This window comes from Podarcis liolepis, assembly GCF_965112155.1.
Source record: "Podarcis liolepis genome assembly, chromosome: 2".
Taxonomy (NCBI): Eukaryota; Metazoa; Chordata; class Lepidosauria; order Squamata; family Lacertidae; genus Podarcis; species Podarcis liolepis.
Genome location: NC_139555.1, coordinates 82,194,162 through 82,209,157, shown reverse-complemented (window position 1 = coordinate 82,209,157; position 14,996 = coordinate 82,194,162). Strand labels below are relative to the sequence as shown.

At 40.5% G+C, this 14,996-nt stretch overlaps 1 protein-coding gene across 13 annotated transcripts in view; it reads left to right on the top strand.

Annotated features, from left to right (window-relative positions):
- The window catches only part of ERC2 (ELKS/RAB6-interacting/CAST family member 2), a 510,602-nt gene that overhangs the window by 358,774 nt on the left and 136,832 nt on the right, over positions 1–14,996 (top strand). For all 13 annotated transcript variants that reach the window (XM_083489222.1, XM_083489221.1, XM_083489224.1 and 10 more), the window contains one exon: positions 14,330–14,464. In XM_083489222.1, the coding sequence (XP_083345348.1) occupies positions 14,330–14,464 (135 nt within the window). The remainder of the gene's footprint in view (positions 1–14,329; positions 14,465–14,996) is intronic.

Below are 14,996 nucleotides of genomic sequence, written 5' to 3'. Positions count from 1 at the left end.
GCCGGGCACGGGCAGCCTCTGCACCCTGCCGCCGCCGCCATCCCCTCGGCCCAGCCACAGGCGGCGGCTGCTTCTGCCTCCATCCTCCTCCGGGCAAGCAGCGTTGTTTGTGCGGCAGCGCCAGCGGCAACTCGCAGGTTAGGGGTTGGGGGGGCGCAAATTACTTGCCTTGCCCCGGGTTAGGGGGCGCAAATTACTTGCGTTGCCCCGGGTGCTGACAACTCACGCTACGCCGCTGCTGTTCAGTAGTGGAAATTGCTCCATAGAAAAGAGCATGTAGTGCTCTTTCTGTGTGCTCAGAGCATAGTTACCGTATTTCTCATCCCTTATTTGGTTTATGCTTCCCAATAGCTCCACATACTGTGGCAATTAATTAAAAGAAAGAAATCTCAGAGTGTATATGGTCCTCAGCTGCAGGTCTTACATTAACATTTGTTGTTTAACGTTTTTTTCCCTGCAAATGTTTCACCCATTGGATAAAAAGGTTTATTGCTTGGGTTACATATTAGTGGAAGGACTTATGTCTGTGTGATGGAACTTCCTCTCTCCCCAGCCCCGGTCCCCCCAAATCTGCTCCAGAGGCTTGGGGAATGTAAGGGTAAACAATAGAGAAAGGAAGTCCTGTTGTACAGGCAGAAGTCATTACACTAATGGCATGACCAGTTTATGTATCTATCATGGGCTGGATTCAATTACAGTAGCTAGTGTAAGGACTCCCACTAGCAGAATGGGGCTTTCTCCCCATTCCTTTGTCCTCCTGCTGTACACCCCCAATACTTCCCCCACATCCACACTCTGGCATTGGGAAAAAACCCAGAACAGCATGTGAGGGGAAGAGTAGGGAGATTGTTCCACCTGGGAAGCAAAAATGCTTGCATTGAAGAAACTATCTTAATAGTATGACGTTGCATCCTGCCCCATATTTTTAATCCGTTCTTCAAACCTACAAACCTTTCAGGTAGGTTAGGCTGAGAAATAAGGACTGGCCTTTAGCTTCACAACTGTGCATGTGCAGGGATTGTAACCCAAGTCACTTCTGTCTAATGCCCGTTGGACATTGTTGCAAGTTGTAGGATTTCAGGCAGTGAAAAGTGAGTGGATATAGCAGCAAAGTCATTCCATGCTGCAGGTGTTGTTAATGCTACTGCTGAAATTGTTTAACAGTTGAGGGAAGCTGCAAAGGAAGTAAAAGCCTTAACAGCCAGATCCTAAGCATGCTTACTTGGAAGGAGATTCCACTTGATTCAGTGGGATTTGTTTTAAGGAAAAGTGTGCCTAGCCTGGAATTCTAATTACACACATGAGAACATGCTTAGGACTGAACTATGCAAACTGAAGCCTTATTAGCATAAGGGGCTAAAAAAGTGCTTGTGCCAAAACTCACTATTTAAATTTATTCAGATTAAATGAAATTCTGTTTTTAGCTCCTGCATCATATACAGAAAACACTGTAATAACTGCAAAATGCTAAAATATCCTCGGAAGCATTCACTGGGGAGGTCTAATAGACTCCAATGTGTTTGGAGGACAGTATTTAAAATGGCATATTTAAGACTCCTTAAATCTTGTGCCTGTCAGCTTTTGGTCTGTTCATTTAACCAATGGAAGGATATAATGAAGAAAGCAGAGACCCAGCTTAGAGAATATGCCTGAAGAGAGCAGATTGAAAGGGGACATAAATCACATATATTGTAGCTATGCGTCAATAAAAGAGCCATTCTGAGTTTTTGGAGAAAGTCAAAACATATCTTGAGCCTGGCCTCCATTGAATTGGTGTGGTTTAATGTGTTGCGGTTTTTGTGGCCAACATGATATGTTCAGAAGCCCATTTGCATGTTGGTGGATATGAAACAACATTCTGGTGCAGAACTAAAGGGAACGCTTAAAGTTTTTCTATCTGAACATATTTTAAGATTTAGCAAAGTTTGTCAAAGTAGGTTTGTAGCAAATGCAAAGAAACTAAGCTAGCTGCGAAGCAAGCAGTTCATGAATGTTTAAAATTCTAATTGTTTGGCAAACCTATACATCGCTTTTTAAGTATTTAATCGTCCTAATTTCTATTTTAGGATTGTGTACGCTCCCATTAGGACTGTACTCAAACCAAATCAGTGGTTCATTAGCAGTTGACAAAATAAAATGTCTAGCTAGAATTCCTTTTGAGATTTCAAAAATAAATGCTGCTAAATGAAATCTATACAATGATGTAATTCTCTTTGAAATAATTTGCTTAAAAATTATAAATACATTTTCTTGAAGGATTGTTCAGAGTTACTCGTGTGTTTCTCAAATGTCTTTTTTAACTGTTCGGGTGGTCAGCCAAAAAATGTAAATAGAATTGGCCAAAAACTGCTGGAGAGCGTTTTACCCTAGACATGTTCCAGTCACTCCAAGATCACAGGTGTCCACAATATATCAGCCACAGACAAAGCTAGCATTTGGCAATCTTTGCTAACTCATTAGCTCACTACTTCATAGAAGGATTAGGAACCAAAAAGGTAACTTTGAAATCTTACGATAGCGGAAGTACATAAAAATTAACATAGCTAGCAATCTTTTCTGTTTCATTTGCTGGGATGTCCTGGTTTTTCCAGTGCAGTTGGCAAGTATGTCATCACAACATTGTAGTCAAATAAACAAAAGACATTGGTAGCTGAATTTGAGTATGACCTGGGAGGACAGGCTATGTCAGCTCCTTCTGTGGGCCTCCTTGATGTGTTGTTGGGGCATTGTATGTCTCTCACTTCCTGACATAGGTCTCCTTGACTTACTTTGCCTAGATCAGATCTTATCAGGTGCTCATCCCTGGAGATTTCATCAGGTACTGATCAGCTTTGGATGGTGCCCCTGATTATGTTTTGGGCTGAGAGTGGTTTCTTGTTCCCGACCCTTTACATGGTTCCCTTCCTCTGCCATAGCTTGGAAGTCCTGTGTGTGAGGCCTAGCCTTCTTGGGCTACTAAGGCTTGTGGCTTACTCACAGGCTATGCCCACCAGAACAGGAACAGTACACTAGGTGAACCTTAAGCCTGTATAATAATAATAATAATAATAATAATAATAATAATAATAATAATAATTTTTTATTTATACCCCGCCCTCCCCAGCCAAGGCCGGGCTCAGAGCGGCTTACAAGCAATAATAAAAACAAGATGAGTGATTACAACTTAAAAACAAAAATAAAATACAACATTAAAATAATGGAACATTAAAATATTAAAATGAAGCCTCATTGCAGGAGAAGGAAAAGAAAAAAGAAAAAGGGGGGGGAGGGAATCAAATTGGCTCCAATCCAAAGGCCAGGCGGAACAACTCTGTCTTACAGGCCCTGCGGAAAGAAATCAGATCCTGCAGGGCCCTGGTCTCATGAGACAGAGCGTTCCACCAAGTTGGGGCCAGTGCTGAAAAGGCCCTGGCTCTGGTTGAAGCCAATCTAACTTCCTTAGGGCCTGGGACCACTAGGGTGTTGTTATTTATGGACCTTGAGGCTCTCCGTGGGGCATACCAGGCGAGGCGGTCCCGTAGGTACGAGGGTCCTAGGCCGTGAAGGGCTTTAAAGGTCAAAAGCAGCACCTTAAATCTGACCCTGTACTCCACCGGGAGCCAGTGCAGCTTGAAAAGCACTGGATGAATATGCTCCCATGGCAGAGACCCCGTGAGGAGCCTCGCTGCAGCATTCTGTACCCGCTGGAGTTTCTGGGACAGCTTCAAGGGCAGCCCCGCGTAGAGCGAATTACAGTAGTCAAGCCTGGAGATGACTGTTGCATGGATCACTGTGGCCAGGTCGGGGCGGGAAAGGTAAGGGACCAACTGCTTGATGCGGCAAAGGTGGAAAAATGTCGCCTTGGCTGTTGCTGTGACTTGCGCCTCCATGGAAAGGGAGGCGTCAAGGATTACACCCAAACTCTTAACGGAAGGCAATGGCACTAATTGGGCCCCCGCAAGAGAAGGGAGTTGGTCCCTCATCCCCATGCTATCCCGACCTAGCCATAGGACCTCTGTCTTCGAAGGATTTAGATTTACCATAGCTTCTGACACTTGAGGTGTCCCCTTGAGGACCCCCTTACTTTTGTGAATGCAAGTTGTTTAAAACTGTTTTACTTTTAAAAAAATGTTAAATTTAAACTATTTGATATTTTAATAGTTTTAAATATTTAATAGGGGGACCTTAGAGTGAAGGGCAAAGAAAATAATACTAATACTGTACTACTAATAATAATTTTGCTGCCTGAGGTGAGGAAGAATTTGAAGCTGACTGGTGATGAGACAATATCCACTACTGTTGCTGAGAGCAGCAGGCTAGAGAGGGTGGAGTATATGTTCCCTGGCACACGCAGCCCAGTCTTCCAGCTCCTGCCAACATCTGCAGCTTGAGGCAGTGATCTCACTCTGCCTAATGTTAGGGTCAGTCCTGCTTCTGTAAGCTTTGAAGAAAACCGGCATTTAATGATTCCCTGAGGAAATTCCTTTATATGTATACATGGAGTTAGAGACATCAATGTCACTGTCAGTTCTACCATCTTTCCCTCATGTATGTTATACAAGTGGAGTGTTATTTAATGTTGGGCACCTTAAATTGAGCCTGTTTCTCAATTTCATTTTCTGTTTCTGTTCAAACTATGGCACATATAATTTAGTATTGAGATAAATTCTCCATGCAGCTGTATCTTTAGTTTTTCTTTTAATTACAGACGCAGGAGGTCCCAGCATGCAAATTACCCATAACCCGAATACCCCCAACTGCCACCACTGTCATTATTGTTGCTCTGGGGATTAGAGGCATTCCTCATTTGCACAAATTGTATTACATTAGTGTCAGATGTGTAGAATTAGATCCCAGACAGTATCTGGGAGGATTTGTAACCTGAAAGGTGATCTGTAATTAAGTATGATGATGACAATGATGATATTAATAAGTAAATAGACCCCAAAGGGGCCAATTGTGCACACATGCACTTAAGACTTTCTTGAGGGTATTTCTGCAGCAAGCTGCTCCTTAACATGTTTTCTTCCTCATATTGCACATTGCTGCAAAGATCCTGGCTTATGTTAAGCCAGAGTTTCCTCTTGCATCTGAACTGGCTTGATAGCTGGAAAAGAACCCAGGATCACATTGTACATTGATGCTATTAATGGGAAATGTTTAAGCATGTGCATAATGCATGGCTAACGCTTGATATTTCCCTATATTGGCTTCTCATCTGCAGTGCTGTGTTAATGTAGAAGACTGATGCTTTTGCAACAACTTGATGAAAACTTGTTTCAGTACTGAAACAAGCCCTGCTGCTTTCTGCTATTAAATAAAATGAAATAAAACCTGGATAGAAACAACACAGAATTGAAACTTCTTTATTTCTGTTGTTTCCTGAAACGAAGAAATCATACACCTGCATTGTGCACTTAAGCTAACATTCTGACTGTAACCACACTGACCTAGAAGTAATTCACATTGAATTCAATGTGAATTACATCAAAATGAAGGTTGTTTAGGATTGTGGCCCAATCGAAATAGGCACAAGGAAAAATTAAAAGCATACGTTGTATTACTAGCGTATCAAGTATTGGGGGAATTAGTAGTTCTACTTTTTTTCCTATTAAGCAACTTATCTACTCTAATAGTTTAAATATGTATTAAATAATTATTACAGAAAATTGTCTGTTTAATAATTTCCTGTCATAAAAAAGAAAGGCAGACTTCACATCTTATATTGCCTGTATACATTTAGGTCCTTGGTCTATATTGTCTCCAAGCAGCTCTGTTTTCAAAGTGTTAATTATATATTTTAGCCCACTTCTTTCTTTTTTTGTTCTCATATCCTTCCGTGTAATTACTACGTTTAGTATTTGGGACTGAGGCAAATACTTTTAGCATGAGCATAGCGTATTCATTACTGACTACACTTTATTGTGTGTTATACACTTTTAACTTCTAAGACTTGTACCTACTTAGGAAAGATATGTGACCACAACAGAAAAGTCAGATTGGTTGTGTTTAAATCAATATAACTTAAGTCCCAAATGTCACAAAAGCTGAAATGTAGTCTTAGTACCTCAGATAAGTGTCTGGCACCTGGAACTACAGTTTTCATTCTGCCACACATCTAGTATTCCACCTGCTGTTTGTGAAAGGACTATTACCCACCAGTATTTGAAAGAAGGAACTATATTACGTCCTCTCAATTTGCCTTGGAATAAGCCATGCCTGTTTTGTAAAACTGTATGGTGACAGGTGTCAGAATTGTTACGATTAATTCAATGCCAATTCAGTTTTAATGTGACTGAAACAGGCTCATTGCTCTTCTGCTACTGTTCAAATTAGGCAATCCAGACTTTTGATAGGAAAATTGCCAAAATGGCTTTCTAAAAATCATTTCTAGCAATATGGAAAGATTTGATTGTATGACTTTCAGGCAGATGAGACCACACTGATGTAAGAGATTTAAAAAGCAGAACTATTCAGTTATCTTTTGGTTCTTTGCTTTAGCACATGGGTTCATTTCTATTTTGTTCTAGCTTGTTTCAGAATTATTTTTGTCTATCGGTTGGAGAGCATAACATAATGAAACCTTACTACAGGCTCTCTTTCCACAGTTCTATTTTCTGTATCTTCTTGCTAATGCAATAGCATGTAATTGTTCTATAATAGAGAATCATAGAATTGTAGAGTTGGGACCCCAAGGGTCATCCACACATTCATTTTTGCAACTGCTGGATCAGGAGTAGGGAACCTGTGGCTCTATAGATACTGTTGGACTGCAGTTCCCATCAGCCCCAGTCAGCATAGCCAGCAGTCAGGAATGATGGCCGTTGTAGTTCAGAAACATCTAGACTCTGCAGGGTTGCCATACGTCTGGAAATTTGCAGACATACTTGGAATACTGCAGCTAACAGCAGTGTCCAGGCGGAAATCGGCTAAATGTCCGTGAAAATCAAAACATATGGCAACTGATGTTGACAGTGTCATTGTGATGGCCTGGGATTCTGATTCAGAGGCTGAACCGGAGGAATCCCAGCCTGCACAGGAGTCCCCGCCTCCAGGGCCGGCTGAACTGGGGCGGGGCCTTGATTCTGAAGCGCCTGCACCTGTGCCGGATCCTCAGGAGCAGGCACCAGGTGTATCCACTCTGGCTCCGGAGGTGGTTGAGGACTCAGTGCCTACAGGTGAGTCTCCCCCTGGGTCCAGTAACCCTTCAGCCTCTCCTGAACTGCAGAGGCGAAGGGCAGAGAGGCGAAGGGAACTGGTTTTTCCCAGGAGGAGTGCTCGCCTTAAGGCCAGGAGAGGCAGGTCTCCTGGGGGCCGGGACCGCCCCTGGCCTCAGGGAAGATAAAGGCCAGTCAGCCCGGTCCCAGGTTGTGGGAGCAACGTCGTCGTTGAGTACCTGCTCCTACCCGGACCCAGACCTGACCTTCCAGTGTTCCTGTTCCCCGCCCGGCTTCCTGCTTCGGACCTCGCCTCGTTCCTTGTGAACTGTTTCCAGGCTAGTGACTCAGGACTGGACTTTGACTACGACAACGGTAACCTTCCTCCCAGGACTAGCACAGTCATTTTTGCCAATTTCCCTCAAAAATAGCTCAAAAACATCCAATTTCTTTGCAGTTTTGCAAAAAAAACAAACTCTGAGCAAAACTAAAGAAAGCTCAACAACTTTGGCAAAAGAAAGAAAGAAAGAAAGCGTAATAAATCCCCCCCCCATGTTTTTAACAAAAGCACCTTCATCTGCTTTACCCTTGGCTCATAAAGAAATTGTACTTTTTAAGGATATATAACCTCTGGGCAATATATGGGATAAGCTACAGTCACTTTGTCCAAACATAGCTCTTGCCGTATATTTTATCAATGCAAATACTTCCTTTATTGTATCTGCTACTTTATCATAGGTACAGTTTTAAAGCACAAGAACGGAAATCCACACCCATGTCGATAATGAAAGAATGGTTGCTGTATGTGAAGCACTTTAACATGCCAAATATTATAGAAATGTCTTAGTAATGCCAGACATTGGTACTGTTTGTCCCAGTGTGCATGACTTTCAGCTGACCTCAATTTTCAATTGCCAGTTTGTGACCCCCAACAGTCTTGCCCAGTTTTGCACTGCATTTGCTCAGGGGCATTGCTGCTGTTGGAATCATGTACTCCTTCCTTTCAGAGTCAAGAAATGGTGTAACTCCTGCTTTGCTTGCTGCAATGCTTTCATGACATTATATTTTGCTGCAATGCAAATTGTCACCTTTAGGCTAAGGACATTATGTCTGTATTTGGAAATCATTTAGCATAGTAATTGCTCACACCTGTGCGGTCCCTTTTCTTCTTCATCATCTTCTGGTAGGGATGGGGTTTGCTGTCCATCTTTTTATCACATTATTGTAACTTAAACTCCATCTGTTGTGGTTTGCATTTCCTTAAACTTATATGATATTGGCCCAGTCTAGCTGTTTGCTCACATGAAAACCAATTGGCTTGCATAGTGGGTGAATGAGTGAGCAGTGTAGAGCAGAGCTCAAATTAAAGTTTGATTATTGCAAAATTCTCCACCATCCCTAGCTTCTGAGACATCATGGTCACGTATTTGTGTTTGCATCCCATACATTTCCTTACGATACAGAACAGAGGAAGAACAGCAAAGTTGCACGAGTCACTGATCATTTCATTGGAATGTCATTGTACTAGACCTCAGATAAGCTACTGTAAGCAAATCTTTAAAGCAGTTTCTAATTCTGTCTGTGAAGGGGGAGATACGATGAAGAAGTTCTGCATGGGAACCATAACTGTGTCTTTCCTGTTTCTTAGCAGCAAGCCTTAACTATTTTAACCACTTCTATTTTTTTTTTAAATGATATTTATTGGGGAAAAAATTTAAAGTTACAAAAGGAAAACAAAGTAAAAAAAGAACAAAGAAAGAACAAAGAAAAACACAAACCACATCCAACAATACAGATTTTAAAAAAACAAAAAACAAAAATACACCGCAAACATTTAAAAACAAATCCATTATTCTCAAACCCTCAACTGTCATTACCTTCTTTCTTTGACCTCCTCCTCCCTTTTTTTTTGTATCCTAGTTAATTGTTGCAGCAAATCCTTTCCATATTTCATAAAATTCTGTCATCACATTACCTTAAACTATTTTAATCTTATCTTACTATAAAAAACATTGAAACTTAAAACTTAAATCTTATTTTTACCAACTTCTCATAACCATAATATTCTTACATGATTCTTTAAACATTTTTACTAAAGCCAAGTAATTTCATTCCAACATTTTTCTAACATTCATCAATTTTATAAAACAATCCTAGTAGTAGAAAAAGAAATAAAAACAATCCAATCTTCATCCAGCGTCCCTTCCTCCTGGTCCCGGGTTTTGTCAGTCCTTATTATCCCATCGATCTAGCGCATTAACCTGGTAACCTTATATCCGAGGCCCTTAAGTCTCTTCCATGTCCCTTCCACAGCTCTTCTTCATATTTGTAACTGTATTTTCCCTTGTCTCCTGCCCGTTTCACTCGTGAGAACTCTAGCTTAACAGAATTTTTGACCCTTCTCGACAGATCAGCCCCTTTTCCATAATCCACACTAAATTCCATGTGGTATTTTAAAACATGTTTCAGAGTCCCTCCAAAATTAGGAGCCCCAGACTTGAAAAGTCCAAACATCCCTGCATAGGGGGGGGTCTATCCAGCCCCCCATATTTTTCCACTTCTAAATCCCAGGCACAAATATTTTATTCTTCATCTGATCTGGCTAACTGATAATGATATTTTTTGCTGACCTGATAAAGGTATTTTTAGATTAGTATTTCAATATTACAATTTTAATTTGCTGTTTTTTCTTTACTAGCCAACCCAGATAAAGCTTTCCTGTAGAACTGCTAGAGAATATATGTATTAAATGAGCTTGAGTATGTAGCCTGAGTCAGGGCTGCAGCATATAGGGCTAAACTGCTGTGTATCTTACAATGGGGTTTTTGACACAAGGGACTGCCTCATATTCTTAACATTGATGGCAGGAATCCACACTCATGACTGAGAAGTGTTGCTCATGGAAGAACAGTTTTGCTCATTTTTCTACTTCTGGCAATGACGTCAGATGTTGCTTCTGTCCTTGCCCCTTCAGAAGGGGCTTTTCAAGACCTCTCAAGGAGGCACAATGAGCTGCTCTGGAAATGTGAACTGGAAGAGCCTCATTGTGCATGTGGCTCTTTGGATCCCAAACCATACATGCCCACATCAGTTGATTTAATTTGCTGCTTCATTTACTGTGTGTTAATATTATATAAACCAATGTGTTCTTTAGCAGATGGTTGTTTAAGAAAGAAGTTCAGTAAAGAGGTTAGGCAAACTAATATATGGGATCAGTGAAAGCAAGCTTGGGTATATATTGTTTGTGTGTGTGTGTGTGTGTGTGTGTGTGTGAGAGAGAGAGAGAGAGAGAGAGAGAGAGAGAGGCAAATAGGCAGGCAGGCAGGCAGTCAACAGGGGAAAGAATCAGATTCTCGCTCACAGCAATGTTGAAGAGAAAAGCAACAAATAAGCAATTGTCCTGTTAACTTTTGGCATGATCCACATCTGTTTACACTTGGGGATGTACTCCTGTGCACAAAAATGATAAATGGGGCTCACTCAGATAGTCTTCAATAGGGTTCAAGTACTTGGCTTCAAAAGAGTCCGATTGGGGCTATAGGAATCCTGTAGTAGGATTGCTGTTTGTGTTGGGTTGCCAACAAATTTTCTTAAGGTGGAATTTCGGGGGCCCTTTTGAAGCACAGGGCCCTGCTTTGGTGAAGCGTCCAAGCAATTTTGAGGGAAACATTGTTACTGGTCATGGTAAGACTAGAAAGAATTATTCCTAGGTGAAGGAAGAAATCCACATTTCCCGAAGTTTCTGTCATCACCCTGTTAAAACCAAAAAGGAAGGGATTTGGAGTACTGGCAGAGAAGAACTATTGCACAGTGCCATATTTAGGAGCCTGTGTCCTAGGCAGCTGTCTGGGGAGCAAGGATTGGGGAACAAGGATTGGGGAACAAGGCGGCCATTGGCTTCATAGGGTGCTTGGCAAGGGCTGCAGTTGGAAAAGTGTTACGAATGGTTCAACATCTGGCATTGCTGACCAGTGTGCCACATAACTTACATAAAAGCAGTAATATTATATTACTTTGTGATATTATAAACACCATATTAATAATCAAACTTCATGAAATTAGTATTAAGGCCATATTAATGCACCATTAATTTTGTTGTTTTTGTTGTTAGTGGATCTCTGGCTTTAATTCTATATGGTTTTTATTGTATGGTTTTATGTATGACTCTTGTAAACCACTCAGATTTTTTTTAAATGAAAAGTGGTGTGTACACACACACACACGCAGTGCTTTTTTCTAAAGAATGCTTAGGGGTACTCTCATTTTGACTCAAGAAAATCACCATTTTATAGTTCAAATTGGGATGAATAAATACAGCAAATGGACAAAAGTACAAAGATTCACAAAATGTTTAGGGTTATGTGTACCCCTGCGTCCCCCCAGAAAAAAGCACTGTATGTATATTCCCATTTTCTATGCACGCAAAACTTCTGCAACAGGTTTTCATAGGAATTTGGCTAGACATAATTCCCAAGAGAAGACCAAAATGTGACACATTCATTCCCTTGCTACTGTTTTCCTATAATTAAACTTCCTACTATTGAAACACAAAAGCAAACCATGAAGATAGACTTAAGAGTTTAAATGCTGTCACTACTTAGTCAACTGAAACCAATGTTCGAAAACATCAGTTAAAATGCCTTGCAGAGGAAATCGTAGTTCCACAGAATAGTACCATGAACTGCATTGTTTACATTATTAAATATTAGTTGCAAAGGACTTGGAAGCAAAGTTCCGTCTTCATATATTGCTCCTGTATCTTCTGAAATAATATGCTAAAATTTGCAGAATCCAAAACCCAATTGCATACAAAATTCAAAGTAATAAAATGTAGGTTTTATTCTGCTTTCCTGTTCCATGTTAAATAGGAACAAATTTGGTCAATAATGGGCTTGAAATCATTTTTAAGGAAATCCAGGAAAGTGTAGGAAGTGGTGGCCCTATGGTGTCAGTAGGTGGCACTCTTCCCTCCAGATCAATACTGTTAAGCACATTTCTAAGGGACATAGTGCTGTTGGAAGTACACAGTCGTCTCTCTCTCCCCACCCTGATAAACTAAGCTTTTAAACACATGTGGTCAATAAAAATCCCATCGCATTTTTTGCAAGTGTAGAGGTATAAAGCCCCTGGGGGTCCTGGACAAATTCCAATCTAGTTAATTAATTTCTTCCTGGAATAAAACTATACCTGGCATTTCAAAGCCTACTGAACCTTAAAAGAATTAGTAAGTAAAACAGGCAGCAGTAATTCACAGTATTTGGTTTACAAGCTTGATAAAGATAATTATAATCATCCCATGTTTTCTAGTTGCTTTTTACTCCCCTCCCCCAAAAATCCCATATCACTGTGGCATGTTTCAAAGCTTCAAACCACAGAAGACGATAGGAGTCCATATTTTAAAGTAGAAGAAATGTCCCAGTCAAAGAGTAGTTCAGTACAGAAATTCTTATTTTCTTATAACTGAACCACGACAGAAACCGAAGCACAGCCTCAGACTCCCCCCCCCCCCCGTCATCCTTGCCAAGCAATAACTTACCTAAACAAATAATCTTGTCCCGAGACTACAATCGAGAGACATAAAAAGTGTGGGATTTGCTCTTAGCAGTAGTCTTGTGCCTGCTTTTTCTATGATTTAGATTCCTCAGGAAGAAATATTAAAAGTGGTTTATTTATATTTCAGCACCAAATTAAGAAGATGGCATCATTCATTCACAGTTCTTACCCCATAACAAGACTAATCCCCAACACCTCATTACAGGAAACATTTTCAGGATTGCATATATCATCTTGTTTAACTAGTACATTTTTAAAGGGTACAGTTGAAAGGTAGGAAATTTAAGGCCGTTCATTGATAAGAAAATAAACAAATAAAACTTTAAGAATTTCCCTCAAAGCGGAAATATATTGTAAGGCTTACAGTAACCAAAGTGATATTTGTCAGGAACTTCATTGGTAAGAACCTAAGAGCATCTTCCTCCTCCTTCCTGGTAGAAAAAACGCTTCTTGTTGGAAACATATATATTTTGGGTAGCGTCTGTCTTTGAACTATATTAGAATACTTGGCACTGTGTAGATAGGAAAGGTGTTTTCACCATGTGATTTGTTGCTATGTTTAAGACTCAATAAAGAATATTCAACTGCAGGTCAGTAACAAGCTTTCTTTATTCTACGGGTTGCTCCAATTTAGGATGCCAGCCGCCAATTCATATTAAATTATGACTTCAGTCATTTAGGGAAAAGTAAACCCACATTGCCCTCTAGATAACATTTTTGGCCTTCAAGAAAAATGTTGCATTAACCCCTCTATTAGGGTCAATTCATACATTATGTACATCATAGGGTTGCTCTTGCAATTGAGTTCCATGGCTGTATCACAGTAAAGAAATATACTTGTTTTATGCATAGGGATGTTTTCCCTGCTTCATTGGGCTCTGCTGGTCCCCAGATCCGACTCCAGAGAACCTGAACAGAAAACCCAATGTCTACTACATTATCACAGATATTTTGACATGCAGGAATGATCCTGCACCCAACCCCTAGAGGAATCTCCAGTCTGCCAAGTATTTTGTTAGACCTGCCAGGTCTCCTCATTTGGTTGTGGTCTGGTTTGGCCCAAATCAGGACCACTTGTTCATTAAATGTCATCATTTGATGTAAGGTGGCAGGCAGGTGAAGCTGACAAGCAAGATCAGGCACACACTGTAAGTGTGCCCCCAATTATTCTTTTCCAGCTGCTGGTAGACCGGCTTCATCTGCAGCAACAGAAAAAGACACCAAGTTCAAATGTGCTGAATTAAAACTGGAAAGGAAGAATACTTGTGTCTACTCAACTGCCACGGAAGTTAGAAGGGAGGAGCTTCTTGCTCAAATGAGGCTGTAACTTCAACTTGCATGTTTTACGCAGTATGGAATAGGTAGCTTACTAGGTCTAAGGTACATGTGGCCTTCTAGTTCCAAGGCAATGGAGGTCTGCCTGGCAGGCTGCCATAAGCACTAGTTGGCTTTGGTCAGCTTGGCTGGACACAAGATGTGCAGGTAGGCATAAGAGTTACATCTCAGAACTTCAAATGAAATTTAGAACCAGCTATTTGGGTAGGCGTGAATCAGTGTTCTAATGCAGACCCAGCTACCATTTAATTTTGATTAGTACATTTTAGCACTTAGTGGCCTTTTGTTTGCTTCAATCCTGACAGACGCAGAACAGGATGAAGCTGATGGCAGACAACTATGATGATGACCATCACCACTACCACCACCATCACCACCACCACCATCACAGATCTCCTGGGAGGACACAGCACTCCAACCACAGACCCTCTCCAGAACAGGTCAGTCATGTCTCTCCTTCCTTTACCTTCACGCTTACGCTTTTACTGTGCCAATTTTCAAGATAAAATAAATGTTCAAAAGAAAGAATAAACAATACAAGCGATATGCTCTTTGAACTGAAACTAATAGCTTTGTTATTTATTTCCATCACTCAAATAATCTAAACGTTTTCCTTCCTCTTTCCGTTTGGCCTTTTTGTTCCTCTTGTTATGGTTTTCTTTCCTCCTTTTGCTTTCATAGCATTTCTGAAGAGTCCCGATTCAACTATTAAAAGTAATGTTTCTGAGGAATTGCTTTTTTAATGCACTTTAGGGTTTTTGTTTAGATAGCTGTTCTCTTCAAGTATAATTTATTATGGTTGTCTTTTATTAACTCAACCTGTCCATAAGAATATAATTGGTTTGAGTCTGCTCACCAGTAGTAACATAATATTTTTATATATATATAAAAGTAAATTTTCAGATACTTGTTGTCCTATGGTATCAAATTATCAAAACAGCTCAGTGATTTTAGTTGCTTCTGGTATTAGAA